The sequence below is a fragment of the Lissotriton vulgaris genome, chromosome 3_1 (assembly GCF_964263255.1).
Source record: "Lissotriton vulgaris chromosome 3_1, aLisVul1.2, whole genome shotgun sequence".
In the NCBI taxonomy this organism is placed as follows: Eukaryota; Metazoa; Chordata; class Amphibia; order Caudata; family Salamandridae; genus Lissotriton; species Lissotriton vulgaris.
Genome location: NC_141689.1, coordinates 1,760,674,391 through 1,760,693,068, shown reverse-complemented (window position 1 = coordinate 1,760,693,068; position 18,678 = coordinate 1,760,674,391). Strand labels below are relative to the sequence as shown.

General features: G+C 42.8%; 1 protein-coding gene across 1 annotated transcript in view; it reads right to left on the bottom strand.

Moving 5' to 3' along the window:
- ANKRD50 (ankyrin repeat domain 50) overlaps window positions 1-18,678 on the bottom strand; it is a 146,980-nt gene that overhangs the window by 56,344 nt on the left and 71,958 nt on the right. Inside the window, exon 3 of the mRNA XM_086962186.1 lies at window positions 5,155-5,384. Within this exon, the coding sequence (XP_086818312.1) occupies window positions 5,155-5,384 (230 nt within the window). The remainder of the gene's footprint in view (window positions 1-5,154; window positions 5,385-18,678) is intronic.

Sequence of the window (18,678 nt, the reverse complement as noted above, 5' to 3'; positions counted from 1 at the left end):
ATAGAACCTCTTAGGGCACTTCAGGACACCATTTGTTTAAAACCTAAAGAAAATAAAGATCTTACACAATATAAAAACTATTTCCCCATCCCCTTAGTCAATACAGATTACAAAATGCTGCCTACATTTTAGCACTGCGCATTGATACTATTCTACCAGATCTCACTGGTCCAGAACAATCCAGTTTTGTCAATGACCGAGTGGCATCTGATAATGCTTGTGTCTTAAGGCATCCACATTGGATTATCCTATGGGTGCTATTGCCTTCGATGTAGAAAAAGCATTTGATAGGATTTGTTTGGAATGTAGGTTTCGTGCATTAAAATGGATTGGTTTTCCACCTAAATTGATTGCTTTCATTTCTTTATTGTATTCAGGTCTTAAAGCTGCAATATATGTTAACGGTATCCTCTCTGATTATTTTACTTTGTTTAGGAAAGTACGCTAAGTATGTAATTTGTCTCACCTTTTATTTACTATCCCTTTGAAACACTTAACCAAAATTCAACAAGAGTCACTCACGTCAGGGTTTTAAATTGGAGAGCAGCAAATCAAAATGTTTATGCTGATGACATCTTTTAGACTGTTCCAAACATGCCACATCCCTTCCGGTTCCTCAAACAAGTTTCTTTTTTACCCAATTGTCAGGACACTGGCTTAATACCGACAAATCTGAAATATTACTCCCAAATATTTATTTATATAAACAGCTCTTGGCTCATGCAAATTCCACTTGGATCTAAAGAAAATAAAATATCTCAGATTATGGTTTACAGAGACCATTAAAGACACACTTAAATTGATCTTTGATCATATTACAAAGACTTTAAACGATCCTCTTAAATAATGGCACCCACTGTTTCTTTCTGGGTGGGGCAGGATGGACTATTAAAAGGATGTTCACTCCTATAGTACTCTACATCATTTCCATGATTACAATTCATATTGCTGATAACCAAAGAATAGACCAACATTTCTTTGGAAAGGTAAATCATCCTGTATAGCTCTATCTACCCTAAAAAAAGAAATCTGAAAGGGTCTTACATTTCCAACTTTTAAGCAATACCATTATGCATTTTCTTAAAAACAATCTGCTCGTTGGCTCACTCGATACCTCTCCTACTTCTCCCTTATGGATGCTGTTAGAAAAACCTATCTTTCCTTTAGGTTTTAAAGAAATATTGGTTTTTATGGCAAATCTATCTCAAATGCGTACTTTAGTCATTACCCATTCTCGTAACATTTTGACCCCTCTCCTTCCTTCTACCTAGCCTTCAGTTGCTACTTTTCAACAAGAATCTATTTAGTATAATAGAATATATTCAGATTAAAAATCGTTCTATATATTGGAAAACTTGGAGAGATAGAGGATTGTGCTGGTTATTACAGATTTTCAATAGCAATCAGATTTTATCTTTTCCTTATCTCCAAGCTAAATTTTACTTACCTTCTACTTTTATAGCACAATATGAACTCCACCGCATCACCTTAACTGATTAGATCTAAAAATTACTTCAAATGTCTTCACTTTCACCTAAGTCTGCTACATTTTTTCTACTGTTGGCTACCAATCCCTCGGCCTCTAATATTCATAAGTTACTACACATTACTACTGACAGACTCAAATCAAAGACTCAGTTAATATGGAAAAAGGATCTGCTGGAGTGTTTCCCTACTGCTCTATGGGATAAGATTTGGCGTACTCCATACGCCTACACGGACTGCAAACAATTTACAGACTTTTTATTTTTTTTATCATCGTTTATTATTTACTCCCATGACCTTTAAATCATTCTCTATAGCTTTAAGTCCTTCTTGGTAGTACTGCACTTGTTCAAATGTAAATTTAAAACATATGTTGTTTAAGTGTCCTTCTATTCTCCAGTTTTTAAAGCTGGTATGGCAACAAATTAACAAGTTTTTTAAGGTTACTATTCACTTTTCCAATATTTTCTTAGAAAGGTTGGCTCCTTATTTGTTTCAGTTAGCTCCAAGTCATCAATTAATCATAGATTTATTGTTGCCTGTTGCTTTTCATTGAACATCATCTAATTGGAAACAAGCTTACAATGTTACTTTCAGGTTTTGGTGGAATGCTGTCTGCTTTCATCATAGGCTGGATACTAATTAAGTCTCTCCTATATAGTTAGCTATAGAGTGAGATCTTTTATGGCTCATAATAACTAATCTAGCTTACTTGCCAGCACAGCCATTAACGATTCTGCTATAGTAATGAAACCACCTTGCATTCATTTCTCTGTCTTTTTTCTTAAACTTTTTTATGATTTTATAAATGCATTTTTCTGATATTGTTACCCTTTTTCAAAATATGTCTACAGTTTCTATTATTATTTTTTTGTCTCTATTTATCAACCATCATTTTTTCACTCTCCCATCTCACCCGTTTGCTGACCGTCCCAAATATATTTTAAGCACTTTCATTACCGGATCAGATGTATTTTTATTCATATTTATAATATCTTTCTATGCAGCTTTATTGTACATATTAAAATGTATTTCATAATCCTTAAGTTTTTGTTGCATTTTATTCTTACTGTTTATGCCATTCCTGAATGCTGCTCACTGTTCTCAACAAACTCAAATAAATAAAAAAGTTTATCTCCAGTGTCTGAACGGGAATAACACATCTTAACTGAATCTTGCAAGCTAGATTGTAGAAATACAGATATTGAAGACAGCAAGGAAAGACAGGGTGGCAGTTTGACAACTTCTTGTTAATATAACAGTGGCACTTAGTCAGTCGAAGGTAGCACCTCAAATCAAGAACTGGATATCGTCTGCCTTCACTGTTCCAAACATTTTTATCTTTCAAAATGTCTTGCAAGAGGGGAGGCTTACCAACAAAGTGATGATGTGGTTCGGCTGAGTGATGTGGTGGTGCCCCCGAGTGATGTGGTGGTGTCCCCAGAGTGATGTGGTGGTGTCCCCAGAGTGATGTGGTGGTGTCCCCGAGTGATGTGGTGGTGTCCCCGAGTGATGTGGTGGTGTCCCCGAGTGATGTGGTGGTGTCCCCGAGTGATGTGGTGGTGTCCCCGAGTGATGTGGTGGTGTCCCCGAGTGATGTGGTGGTGTCCCCGAGTGATGTGGTGGTGTCCCCGAGTGTTGGAGGGTGGAGTTGGATTTGGAGGGTGGAGTTGGATTTGGAGGGTGGAGTTGGATTTGGAGGGTGGAGTTGGATTTGGAGGGTGGAGTTGGATTTGGAGGGTGGAGTTGGATTTGGAGGGTGGAGTTGGATTTGGAGGGTGGAGTTGGATTTGGAGGACCACGGTGTATAGAACAACAAATGCTGTACAACAAATGGAATAGCCTTCTAAGTTTTATGTTGCTGCATAGTTCTATTTGAACATGGAAAATAATCCCGAAAACAACACTGATCAGTAAAACATAACATTGTCATCAAAACCAAAAATAGTATTCCCATATTACACACAAACATACTCTCTCGCCTACATGAAAAAAAATCTACGTGCATGAAACAAATATATACATTAAATAGCGGTGCTTAAATAGAATAGATGCACAACAACTTCATTAAAAAGCTACTGCAGTGGTTGCCTCTTAGCAAGTGTGTAAAGCAGATTAATATGATCCCATAATATGAGTGGATAGATGAGTCATTGTACATTTAGTATAGACAGTTTTAGTGTAGACCGTGTCATTACTCGGTGGTGTTTACAGGTTATTCTTGAGTTAATTGTCAGGAAGGTCGCATATACACTTTTGTAGTTAATACATTTCCTTTCATGTAGAATCTCTAGGGAAAGCGCAGTGTCGCACTGGGTTTCACGTTTGTATTACTAATAGAATACACAGCACCGGATGTACACATCCCCGCCAACACGCACATTATCCACCCCGCCATATTCATCACATGTAAAGGCCTTCGTGTTTACAACGAACAGCATGCAAATTACTTTCTGTCATACCCAGTGGTGAAACTGGCTGCCTAATAATAAATAGAACTCAATAGCAATACAAGAAAAGTTTAAAATGACGCGACTGCGCTGCCGTGAAAGCAAAGTGAAAGCTATGACACAGCTGCGCGGCCGTGAGACGCGCTCTGTGGTGGGGGTGGGGCTGGGGGAGGGGGGAAGGACAGTTGTGAGAGGCGCCATGAGCCATGACAAAAGGCAGGAATATAAATACTAATGACAGATTACCTTAACCTTTTTTACATGCACTTTAAAAAAAAGTTTAAACCAGACAAAGTCGAAAGACTGAATCACCTTTATTCCTCCACTGTAATTAGCTTGAATGAAAACAAACAACAACAAATAACGAGACTGATCGGGTTTCAAGTACCCGCACAAAATTGCTGCCATTTGCACGTTTTACTATGCTTTCATCCCCCGGGCGATGGTGTGAATGCCAAACTGAAAACCGATTCGGATTTAAGCCCCAGCTGGCTACACATTAAAAACAACACTGAAAATGAAAGATGCCCGAGAAAACAAGTCGGAGCCACAAATGTATGGACATGACGTTTGTGAGTGCTTCAGGGTTTGTAAGGCACTAACAGCCCGCGAGTGGCGCACAAAAATGATTTTAAAAAAAAGCTCTGGCATTGCGCAGAGGAGGGCGGGGGAGAGCATTCCTTTGAAGTCTGAAGCTCTCGGCATTGCTGTGGCGGGTCTGATGCGATGATGCGACAAATGGTGGTTTGTGACGTGGCTGGTGTGGCGGGGGAGCGGAAGGGATTCCTTTGAAGTCTGATGCTTCTGATGCCTGGCTCTGGGAGAAAATGGGTGCGAGACTGATGGGTTTGACGTGCATGCGCGTCTCACACGAGTGCATCACATGAACTGGACTTAATCCGCACTTGGTAGAGATTTTGTCTTGCCTACTATATACTCTCCTATTAATCCCTGCGGGAAATAATAGGCGAGACCTAAAGAATTATGTGGTTGAAATATTAAATGGCAGTAACTCCTGACATTTTAATAAAACATGTTAGTTTAACTGCAAGATGGGGGCATTTGTTATACTCTGTAGCCATAACCTGGAAACATTACGATTTCAGCAAACATGCAAATAAGCATTCGAAGAGCAGATATGTTGTCGAATTTTCCCACAATAGTTTTACATACATAGCAGGCATTATAACTAAGCAGTCGCATAAATATCTGACCGTACCTGTAAACATTTTTGTAACTGCTTTACTTTGCTTGCGGGCTGAGCACAGGAGGAGCAGCCATGGAGGGAAGAACTCGTGGTGAGCTGCTAAAAGCTCTGCAATGGTTCCTGATAAGCCGGATTGTCTCTGTTCCCCTTCTGTAATAGTACAGCCCTCGTCAATTGAATCAACCAGCAGGAAGAGGCTTTGTGGAGGGGCCTTCATTGCCAAAAGAGGAAGCAGCACACACCTGTGGGTCAAAAACAAAACAACAAATGAAGCCCTTATTGTTTCAAAGAGAAGCTGGTGATCACTGGAAGACTAGATCAGGGTACACACACACACATGTAACTCACCCCTTAACTGTGGAGGCCTCGCAGTCCCCTACACCCATTGCTTAGATTTTTTTAAACATTTTTATATTTGTGGCACATTTCGCAAAGCCTTCCTAAGTTTTTTCCACAAAAGGTTTCCAGACGAACTTTTGAACCTCCCCCCGAAAGATTGGAAGTTTTACAGGTACTCTGGGTTTGTTTATTTCACCTGAGGTTACCAAGAAAATAGCCACAATAAAGCAACATTTTTCTGAAATATGTGAGGCGTAAAAGTATGTTTCTTTCAACAACAACAAAATAATCACCTCTTTCCAGCTTCTATGAACATGCAGAGCTATAAAACTAATAGTATTTTTAACCACAGTTCTTTGCATTTCTCAAAGTGGTAGGTTGTTGATTTTTTGCAATTTATTTTTTTGGTTCCTAGGTACTTGGTGTTTGAGGTGAAAACAGGGTGTAAAATCCATGGATGAAGACGGTAAATACATTTCTAAAATAGTAGATAATATTTGGGATTCAGAGAGGGGTCGATAGTGTAGTTCCCTGAATATTTTCCCAATTGCACCAAAAGCTGAAATAAAAAAAAAACAGAATGACAATAAGTAGGACATAATAGAAATAGCTGATATAGTTTTCCTCCATAATTTTTGGACCAGATGATTGAGTTACTAAAGTGTCCATCAGACTGTTCTGGTCAAAAGGACATATAGTGTTTGTTGGTTCCGCAAAGACATGCGATACCCAGAGTCAGTCTTGGGCACCAAAAGCGTACCCTATTAGTGATTTAGATAGCTAGAAAAGTGACCCAGTGTTTGCTAATCAGGCAGTTCTGAACATGCAGACATGCTGTTCAAGTGTCTTGCAAGGTATGGGAGACTGCAAGGTTTTTCAGCTATCGGAAGGCAATTGTTTTTAAATATCGAGGAAACTAACAGTAAAAACCAGCCCAGCAGACCATAAAACTGGTCCAAAAATAGCCATAAAAACACACTGGCCTGTTAGACCACCCCAAGGGCACAGACCGATTGCCTTATAGGTCTGTCCGACCCTGCCCAGACTCAATAACTAAGCAGCAGCTTTCAATGATTTTTCATTATATACCATGCATCAATTTATCTGGTAAAAATCTAATGAATAAAAAATGGGTATGCAGAAAACTATGCATTTTTTAAATGTGCCCAAGATTCTGAATATAGAAATAGAGATTATTTGTACAGCTCTAAATTTGGGGTTAACCATTCTAATCCAGAGGACATTTAGCAAAATATGTTGTTATTTCCTGTACACTGGCTTATTTTTGAATGTCAAGAATGGAGAGTAATTCAATTCATAGTAACAAAATGTTCTCCTATTCTGTCCTCCCACACTTCCACTGATAAAAATGATACCCCACTTGTGTGTCTCAGAATTTTTCATTCTAACGGAAAGACCCAAAACCCAATATTTGACCTTAAGATTTCACCTTGCGATGTGGGTGATTGTTGTATTTGGGCCTGGGTTCAGCTGCTGCCAAAGGAGACCGAGAGATTCCTCAAAAATAGACACCCAGGTGGGTCCACAGTGGTGTGACTTGTGTGGATATTACTCAGTTTTCATACCCAGAATGCTTTGCAAACATCAAACTGGTTAAAGCCACAGTACTGAAAACTACTGTTATGTGACTTAGATTTAGTCTCCAATTTGGCTTTTCATTTTTATTTAGCATTGTTTTCCAGTGGTGGTTTGCACATTTTTCCGGTTGTGAGACTGTGCTATACACGCATTTATTCCTGATAGACATTGTTGCCTTGTAGTCTGCACATTTAGTTCCAGGGTCGCACAACTCGGAACATGATGCATTGTTTTATTTTTCTGTGCTTGTAGGAGACTACTCTGCTGCTTCAGTCCAATTAAAAAGTTGTTCTGCACCTCTGGCACAGTGTGATAAGGTTGCCATTTTATTATAAAAACAGCGTCCTTGCTGAAGCCGGTGAGAGGTTCATTTTCCGCTGGAGTCATGATGGAATGTTGATGTGACCTGTGACTGAGATGCCGTTCGGCTGTTCCGACCTTCATCCTAAGAAGGAAGATAGCCTAGTGAGAAGTGTGCAGGCTTGCACACACGAGACGGGGTGCATTCTTTCTCACATACATTACCAAAGTATGGGGTTGAGTCATTCCAATAGGCCTGGCAGATGGGTTCTCCCAATACACTATCTTTAGCACAGAGACATTAGTAATCGATAGGAGTAATCTAAGTGACATTATGGACAATTAACATGGTGGGATTGTTCGTTTTTCACCGTTCTGATAATACTCATAACGATGCGCCTCATCTTTTGATAATCTCTGTTCATTTTTTATTTACAAACATTAGAGCTTTTCAGCAAACATTTAAAAATGCATTATTGTATCTTTTTTGTGACACTATGACATGCAAAAGTAACAAACGAAAGGGTAGATCTGTTTCCACTAACTCCTTGGGAATTTTAGAGTCATGTTCGCGATTACTGACAACATCTATAACTCAATTCATTTTTTAATGATAAAGTAGTACCTGGTATCAAGTGGGCTTTCTGCCTCCCACGGGGGTGGACGTTGGGAGCAGAAAGCCCATTAGAAACCAGGGATACTTCCACATGCTATATGCTCTTGAGGACGGAAGCCAAATATGGAGGACAGCTGAACTACGCAATGGATGAATAGGAGTAACTCAAAGCCTCTACAAGTATGCGTGTATCTTTTATTTAGGATTATTTTCATTTTATGAGGCTGGCATGAAAGCTAAAGTTGTCTCCATGATAGACCATGCAAAGCAAGACTTTCCAAAATTTTCATGAAGAAAGAACTGAAACAGACTTAAAAAATTGAAGTCTTGCTATTGCATATTACACCCTAGGAACTACAATCTCTGTCACAGCAAATTTCATATATTTATAAGTTTAAACAGAAGTGCATTATTAATTTTGATTAGTTTTATACGGTGCAAATTACACCTAGGCGTGCAAAAAAACACAATAGATCATGTAGAAATCCAATACAGAACACTTAAAAATTGTCAAAAATGAAACAACGTACCAGCAGATAATTACATAGAACGAGTAATACCATAAACACATTTAAATAAAAGAGCTAATGTAGCTAAATATGTACACATATTAAGTCCCAAAAGAAGAACCTTGGGTCCATGACAAAATTAAGGGCCTGATTATGATGGCGTTTGGACATAACCGCAGGCACGTGGCCACCCGGCAATGAGTCGGCAGCCCCACCTGCCCTATTATGATAGGTCGATGTGCAGGTGGTCAGAAAGTTCCTTCTTCCACTGCGGCCAAGGGAAGGACTGCAGTAGTAAAAAGCTCTTAGTGCACATCCATTCAACATGTGGCAGGCCCATAGATGGGTGCCCTCCAGGCCACTAAGCAGCTGCCTTTTCATGGCGGTGGGACCACTATGAAAAGGCAACCGAAAAGGGACATCCTAATTCCTACAGCGGCGCAGGCACTGCCCCCATGGTAGAGATAGGAGTCCGACTGCCAATCCAACTGGATCCTGTCCCCAAGACCGCTGCAGTCCGACTATCCGCTTCGTGATGCAGCAGTCAACCCATGACCTGTATGTCGGTTGGACCACCACAGACGGCCTATCGGTGGCAGCCCCACCGACATCCAAATGAGTCCCTTAGTGTTAAAAAGCAGTTTTGGCAGGAAACCTATGGATTTGCTGGCAAGATTTTTTATACACCCACTAGCATTGTCAAACTCTGTATCTAGGATTTCTTTCCAATGTAAGGCATTTAGAAAGGCATCTTCCTAAAATAACTAAGTGAAAGGACAACTAGATTGCACTAGCACTGCCTAGGAGGCGACTGATTTAGATAGGAGGTTCACAACAATAAAATGAAAGGGAAAAAAAGGATTGAAAACATTTTAGTTAGGGTAGTCTCTGTAGACGGATTGGCCAACTTGATTGGTTCTAGGCCATTTTACTGCAGGACTCAGACTGTCACACCCTATGTGCTTCCTGCTACAGCCATGTGAGGAAACATTTGCTGTGTACCCGCAGCAGCACTCCTCCCCCAATTTGATATGTGGTGATTTTGGTGAAGTCATTTTGCCTGTGGAGAAGATCAACAGTGAACAGGACGAATTCTTGCAGTTCACTGCTTCATTCCCATGGTCTACCTCGTTGCTCCTTTTTTCAGTCTGTTTTCTCTTCTATTGCAACAAGACCTCATTTTGTTGGATCCCCAGAGTAACCTCTGCACTGATAAACCCCACCCCTCTGTTCACTACTTCTTACAGCAGCTGCTCAACCTCACCTCTTTGCTTTATTTGCTTCCATTCGTTCGTCAGTCTCTACCTCACATATTGAGCCGCACTTTGCCACTCTAATATTTGTGTGTGCATACTTCCCACTACAAAAAAAACATTTTGATCTTCCACTCCATAGTTTACAACAATTCCCTTCCCCTTGCCTACATCTAGAGTCTCAATCTATTCAACCGTTTAAATCTATGCACCACACCATTCTTCCAACACTGGTCAGACTAAGGCTGTTCACTTACAATGTTCTGGTTTCAGCTTTCTAAAGTTGCTGGCTTTCTGACGGTCTAGCCAAGCCTGTTATTCAACCCAGGTCCTCTTATTCTGCCACATCCCCCCCCCCCCCTTCCATCCTTGTGGTACTCTCTCTGCATTCATACCTTGCGTCTAGGGACCAAATTTTCACCTTGGTTCACCACTTCATGATTTCAAGTTTTGTAGAAATAAATTATTTCCCCTTATCTTTGTTTCTGTATTGTTCATCTGGGCTTGATCTGTCTCCGACCTTTGTTGTACTTGCACTTGTGGCCACTTTCTGCTTCTTCATGGTGTACATTATTCGGCTTTCCATGTTAGATCTCATCACTCATTCACACACGCTTTCCATCATCATCTCATAGTTCTTCCCTCCCATAAATCGATGACCCAGTTCCCTGAGACCCTGCGAGTCTCTGATTATCTTGTTTTTTCTCAGCACCCTTTATGGCCATTGGTAACAGCTGCTCACAGACCGCTTACTCCCACACTAACAAAATATGCTTCGCCTACAATTGTCCAAATGTAATTATGCTCAGTTTTCTCCTGTGTTACCAAGTGTCAGTTATATTGCTTTCTGTGTTTTGGGTTGGTTCTATCCAGGGCTCAGACATGTGCCCAGATGTTGAATGACAGCTGTGGCTGAAAACATGGAGTCAAAGGAAAACAGTTTCTGTATTTTTAAATCAATACAAAATGGAATCTAGACTGTTTTCTAGGAGTAAACGTAGAGCTCGGTAAAAGTGGTACATTAGGAGCCTTAATTATGTTGGTGCCACTTCTATATGGCACATTTTGCCACTGCAATGGCTTTTGTAGGACATTCAGCACGGATTTCAAACAAGGCTCAGAGACTTCCATTTTACAGCAGAGTCAGGCCAAGTTTCTGAATATACATTATTGGTATTGTGGTTTTGTCTGCTTCTTAGTTAGAAGGCTAGGTCTTAATTCTTCAGCTATGGGTATGATATTATTTTAACAGATGCCCAAGGACTTTACTAATTGCTTATGCATCTTCTAGGTCAGAATACATGCACATGTTTGTCAGACATAGGTGTGTGGTTATTTGAATGTGAGATTATGTTTCTAGGTGGAGAGCACGAATTAGTACTGAGTTGCGAGGTGTTCAGTGATCAATATTAGTGTAAAGTGTAGAATGAAGGCAAGTGAAACCCTGACAAGGTGACATGCCTGGGCAATGCTGGATGTGTTTAAGGTACTTTGTCTAATGTGGTCTGTTGTAGGTTTTTGCGTTGTTTCTTCAGATCTAGTGCTGAAGGTTTACTAATCATGCTTATGTGCAGAGCTACAATACATTGTGTTTCTTAGATGAGACAACCCTTATTAAACTAACACAAGCATTAAATGAAAAAAAAAAGACACCAGCACCTTTACATGATGGCTAACATCATAATATTCGTTACTGCTATAACAATACAATTCAATGTGTGTGATGTGCTACAATTACATATTTCGTTACATCTGCCAAGACATAGCTAATTTGTTGTGTGATCAGCATTCATACTTCAAGGATGCTTTTCTGTGAGCGTGGGACCGGGTCAAAGGTTTTGCAGTATGTATCAATCTGCAATCATGCACGGATAAGAGACTTGTGATTTTTACAAATAAGCATCAGTCTCTAGACCGTACATAGCTGCCAAGTTTTCAGATTGCCATGTGTGACATTTTAAAAATTTGAGTGAAATTATGAGTGACATTTCAACGACTATGAGTGACACTTTCTCGCGAGCAAAAATCATGCATTTAAGAAGAGGGAAACTTTTAAATATCAGAAATTACAGCCAATTGAGCAACAAGAAACTCCAAGAACTACTTGAAACTGTTGCAGAGCACCAGCAATGGAAGGAGACTAATCCTATTGCTGCTGAGTGTCACTTTTCTCTTGTAACATTATACTGTGTTACCTCCTACATTTTGTTTGCTTTAGACACTTGCACGAGTGCGACCATTGCCTACGTAACGTTTGTTCTTGTGCTGTTGAGTGACAGTGTTTCTGCCATTTATTGCAGTATTATCCTTCTACCTGTGTCCAGGTACTCTTTTGTAACATGCACACGTCACTTTTCCCTTGAAACACACTTTGCTACCTCGTACATTTTCTTTGCTTCAGATTGCACAAGTGCCACCATCGCCGGGTTTCTTCTTTGTGTTTGAGTGCTTGCTGTCTGCCATTTAGAACAGTATTATAGGCTCTACTTGTTACTTTGCACGCTTTTATTACTTGCACGCATGCCACTTTTTCCTCCTGTAATGCACCGCGTTTGCGGTGTATTTTTGTTTCTCACGATTGTCACTTTATTTTGCCTCATTATAAATTAACGTTTCCTATTGTGTAATATTTGTTGTAGTATTTTAATTTTCTCCTCATGTCAGAGTCACGCAGTACTGACTGTTCCTATTGTGAAGCGCTGACGGCGCCAGGGTAAAGTCCGCGCTTCGCCGCTAAATGCATAACATTATAAAATAATAAAATTAAACCATTACCATGATACACCGGCTGACACTTAGTTGGTAGTCTGAGCTGCTGCTGCCCACGGCCACCCAGCCACGAATCGATTTGTAGACGGTCACGGTCCGCTCACTAGACTGCCACGATGGACACTCTGCTCGACGACGCCAGGCTGGGCTGGGCTGCCGCTGCGGGGGGCGCCGCCGCCGGGACCTCGCAGTTTTCTTTCCTGGTGGCCAGAGCGGTGTCCTGTCGCCGGCTCAGCTGAGCTGCCTGCCACAGTGGTGGTCAAGGTGCGCTTCAGACTCTGCAGCTGTGTTTTAGCTGGGGGGGGCAGGGGGGGCTGCACAGGGTGCCGCGGCGGGTGGCCATGATGCTTCAAGTGACTGCGTGCGCCGCAACCTGCCTGCACTCTCTAATCACCCGCGCTTCTGAACTTCCTGCTTCCTCCGGACGTGACGGCCCATTCCAGGCCGGCACATCCGGATTTATAATCCTGGCTCCTGTGGTGCGCCACCGTGATTGACAGCTCTGAGGCTGTACGACTGAGCGGGAAGGCCGGGCGCCGGCCGGCCCCCCTGCAGACTGCAAAAATCGCTGCATTCTCTAGTTTCCAGGGCAACAGGGAACACCGTCGTCCGACTCTCTGGCAGGCAGAGCAGAGATGCATTGTAGCGCGGCGCCGCTCACGAGCTCAGAGAGCTCAGCTGCAGTGTCTGGTTTCTGTTTAGGCACTAGTCGGGCAAAGCGGCACTCTCAGAACTGTAGAGAGCCCGGGCACACAGGAGCTGCAGGCGCGCTGGCACAGGTGGCAGAAATGCGTGACAAATGCATTCAGTGCGGTGATGCGGATCACCGCACTGAAATGCGTGAGTGTCACACCTGTTGCGTGACGCTTGGCAGGACTGACCGTAGATGGAAAAGCTGTCCCTTACCTTAAGCCGATCAGCAGGATCTGGCTGAAGGGATCTGGCTGAAGGCAACAAAGCCAATGCCGGGTGGATAATTTAACGGGATTGGCACCAGACCGAACACCCACTCCCCAGGTGGAAAAGAGCCTAAAGAGTCAGACCTCACACACCACAGGGATCTTCAGTCATTTGGATTTCACATGTGCAGTTTTGCACAGAATAGCAACGTGTTAGGTTACACGGACCTAGCATGTGCTAGCTCTAAGACAGCAGAGCCACATCCCAGGCCTCACAAGCACTAAAGGCTCTTAATAGACATGAGAAATCATGTGGTCGTTTCCTGGCATACGTAGATTATAAGCACCAGGTGACCAAAAGGTCATTCTATGTTTCACATATTATCAAATGCGGACTGATTACGAACTAATCATTGTTGGAAAGGCTCAGTTTGCATGTCTGCCAGAATTTGGAGAGTGGCTGGAATTGAAACGAACGTCTGAATTACACAAAAAATGCATTAAATCATACTGAGCAAAAATGAACATTCCCAACTACTAAGAAATACTAATTTGGCAACCAGTCTCTAAGACAAATGCACTGCACAAGGCAAATGCACGCTGTGACAATATAAATGCAATTTACCAGGACCCACTGAATTATTGATTGTGCCCTTATTGAGTGCCCTCATTCCATCCCTTCCTCATCCCTTATTATGCTTGTGCTTCGATCTCCAATGTTAGCTGCTTCATTCTTCCAAGGCCATGTGGGCTATGGATCACTCTGGAACATAACAGTACTGATTTGCCCACTTCGTTGCCCCAGATCTGCAAGCCCTGTCTAAGACATTCTCCATCAAGTTCAGCTCGAGCCTGACCTTCACAAATCCAGGAACAACAATGGACCACAGGGACCATGCACCGACCTACATCAACTCAAGCGCCAGCCTGACCCACCTATTTACAGTTACACAGAACAAGGTATGTGGCCCCCACCACTGCACCACGCTCCAAAGGAAGCTGTCCCACAACAAGGTGGGTAGAGAGTATACCTTAGAGCATGGGTACTCACAAACATTTTCCCGGGGGCAGCAAAGTTTGGTCTCTGGGGTGACTGAGGGTCGCACCGATGCCAGTGCAGGTATAAAGTGGATGTAGGGGGCACCAAAGCATGTATATATAGTGGCTGAACTCAATTGTGCAATGGGAAACCAGAAAACTTCGCATGAATCTCTGCTTCTTCACTTGACCAAATTGTGTGACCCTGGGCAATTTTTTATTTCAATTTCCCTCCTTTTTCTTCATTATCACATAGAAGAGGAACTCTAATTACATGCCTTCAGGATGTGTGCTGTACAAAACCATCTCCTGTGCTTGGATGTAATCACAAATGACATTGTTGTCACGGGGTGGGGGATGGAAGCATGAGCGCTTCTAAATTCATGTTTGAAAAACAATCCCTTTAAAAAAAATACTTCTGAATGCACTGCTATGATTTGATGTACTGTGGTGAAATGGTTCTACAGATCACTGAAATGGACTTTTTGATTTTCAATAGACTACGTAATTTCTACAAGTTTGCGGTCTTTAAAAATTATGGTGTTCTTAAAGTTAAGGGCTTAGTTACTTTCTTTTCCTAACTACAATTAACCTTTAAATAAGTAGTTGCTGTATATTTTAAAAACAAAATCATGTTAGTGGCAAGCTGAGTAAATAGCTTTATGCTGTTGCTGCCTATTGGGCCGCATTTAAAGGTCAGGAGGGCTGCATGTGGCCCCCGGAACGTACTTTGAGTATCCCTGCCTTAGAGGATGCCCTTCATAAAAAGTGTAGCAGGCCAATCCCGGAACCAAAGTGTGAAACCATCAGAAAACCAGGAGATTCAGTACAAATACACGGCAACAGATCAAGACTCAGACCTGCTTAAAATAACAAAAGATGCCAGCACTAACAGTCAGCAGCAAAATATCTATGCACCTCACCCTCCTGTCATCAGAATAACGGATAGAGACAGAGACAAGAAGTTAGACAGATAGACAGAAAGATATTGTGAAAAGCTGACCTGGTATATGATGTCCACTAATGCACTTTGCACCAGTCCAGACAACCCTTATAGTGATTTAAGAGGTCTCAGACAACCTTAGAAAGCTATCCAAGTGGTAGCTCGGGAGAGCTACCTTCAGGCTTAGTCCCGACGTAGTGTAAAGCAGTTTGTTTTACCAGAATGCAATCTTATAGTATAGATTAAATGAAAAAGAACCACACAAACTATTTATAAAAATATGTATTTATTATATAACACAATCTAGTATGTTACAGTAACTCCCACACGGAGATGGACACAAAGCACACAACACTAAAGCAAAGAAATCACAGTAAATAGCACTAATACACAGCGTGCCCCAGGGGGGAACCAAACCACATACTAAGAAAGCGGAATAAGAACGACAACTTGAGTCAAGACAATATCGAAGGTACATAGAATAGCTGGGGACCCATAGAACCAACAGTAAGTGATGGGGCATCCTTTTTGCCCCTACCAGTTGCACAGCTGAGTGCGCTATCATGGCAATCATATGGTTAGTCCATTTTAATGACTTATAATCATTATACTAATTTTAAACAAATTTTTTACATCCTTTCAAGTCTGGAGAGGAGACAAGATGGTTTTAAAACGCTTATGGCAGTTACCCCTGACGAAGGGCACTTGATTGCCCAAAATGCATTGGGTTTTATTTAATAAAACACTGGTCTTGGGATGAATTTTTGCATTGGTCATGTTCTTTCAAGAGGTCCGGATGGGCACAGTTGGAACATAAGAAACTTGGGAAACGGCAAACCATTCCGTGTATGGCTTGAAAAACAAGTGCAACTTGAAAGGATGTCAAAAAAAATTGGTGGCAAATGAGTATAGTGATTATACTTCATTAAAATGAACTAACTATATGATCGCCATGATGGTGCACTCAGCTGTGCAATTGGTAGGGGCAAAATGGATGCCTCATCCCTTACTGTTGACATTAACCTGGTGCCATTTGGTTTACCAGTTTGCACGCATTCCTTGATTAACGGAATAAATCTTGGACAAGCAAATGGAAGAAAGGTGTGCATCCCACCTTCACAATGGACCCACACAACCACCCAAGGTAAGTAGATAGGGACCCCGCAGAGAGCGTGTGCAGTGTGTGAACACGACTACGTGCTCCGTACAAGACTATGTGCAAGTCGCAGTTGGATTTTTATAGATTAGGGACCCTTTCCAGTGGACCCTGAAGAAAATATGTGTAAGACAGAAGGTTGGAGGGCCACCACACACCAGGATACTGTGGTACCCAAGTTACCTATCCCAGGGAAGCTGGTGCATAGGTGTGAAGTGGCTTCGGAAACTGCAGTCAAACCCAATGAAGGACTTAAGGGAAGTGCCGCTGCTGGAGGAGGAGAAAGTGTCCGGAGGAATCCAAACGTGGATTCTTGAAGAGGAGTACCTAAAAGCAGAATGGGCAGTGCCTATGTCACTCAGGGGAGACCCGGAGACTTGGAAGACTGATGCCTTCCGATGTCGGGTGGTTCAGGAAAGAGGACAGTGACCTTCACTCTGCAGCTGCGAGGACTAAGCGACACTGAGGACGGCCAGGACCCGCATGCGAGCTGTCCCATGAAGGATGTAGAGTGCGGAGGGGTCGTTGTCCGGGGGGAGCACCAACAAGCCTTGACAAATTCAACCCACGCAGGAAGTCAAGAAGGTGCACTGTTGGGAACAGCAAGGTCTAGAAGATTCACCACAAGCAGGGGAGTCCAGGAAGGCCTTGAGCAATCAGGGAAGCCCAAAGAAAACAAAGGTGACCCTCAAATGGACTCACAGGCCGGAGGCACAGGAGTCCCGAGAGGACCTCAAGCAGCTCACAAAAAGATGCAGACCACGATGTGGTTCTGGGTCACTGGTGGTGCTAGAAGTTGGGGCTCCTTGGAGCCCGAAGATCTTCTTGTAAAGATGTTAACGAGCCTTTGCGACTGCAAAGAGGACAGTACTCAGGGGTTCTATTATTGCAACCCCCACGAGTACTACTGGCCTCAAACTTGGTGAGAGGGTAGAACAGGCCTTGGGAGCTGGGGAAAACCACCACCTGTGTTGCAGAGCCCAATGAGTCCAGAGGAGCTCAGGATCTGCAGACCAGTGGACTTAGTTGTGGTGCCTGCGAATGCAGGGGAGGGACTCCTTCACTCCAAGGGAGATTACTTCGGTAGTCCTTGATGCTTCACAGGCCTTGTAAGGATCCTGTATGATACACAGACGATGCAGCAGACTGGAAGGGAGACAAATTCAGGCCTAAACGAAGTCCAGCAAAGTCTAGAGTGCTCAGACAGTAGAGGAGCAGTGGTTTCGCTTCTGAATCTTATCTCACAACGAATCTAGGGACCTATACCCAGGTAAGCCCTTAAGTACCAAAAGTAAAGGGTTGGGAAGATTCAGGGGACCCTCCCAGGAGAGGGTCTGGACAGGGGGGGGGGGGAGGTTAATCCCATGTCATTTGTCCAGTTTCGCACCAGAGCAGGAGCCAACGGCTCCTAGGACTAGTTTGAACTGGACTATGCACAGGGGCCCAAATGTGCCCCTCATGCAGACTTTCAGGTGCTGGAAAGCGCACACACCCAGCCCTAACACACTAAATCCTCTCTGGGAGGTGGTCACACCTCCCTGTGACAGGATGCCTATTTTTCTACCTTCCCCTGTTCAAGCTTGGCTCCGCAGCAGGAGGGAAAAAATGTGTCTCTGGTCCACAGCAACCATTTTGTGCTGTCCAGGACTATAAGGCTGGTACCGGGAACACTGAGTCTAACGGAGGGCTCTTCCAGTGCTTTGGAAACATACCTCCAACACCATTTACGATGCGGGAGGTATGATTCCAACATGTTTGATACCAAACATGATCGGATTCGGTGCAGCCATTTTCGAGATGGTCATCACGCAAATACACGGTGCCCCTCTATATAGTATATGGCTGCTTCACTGACAACTCAGGAGAATGGATTCCGTAGGCTGCAGGTGTGTCCTGCTCAGGCAGGGGCACCCTCTCACTTAGAAACCAAGCACCTCGTCCTCAGTTCTGAACACAACAATTTAGGGAGAAAGCAGATAGACTGGGGTCCCAATTAGCAGGATCCCAGTCAGACTAGTCAAAAACAGCATTGCAAAAAGTGGGGGTAACCAATAAGAAGCAGATCCTACTTTCCTACAGATATGCTAAAAAAAAAATACATTCCGGAGAAGCTGC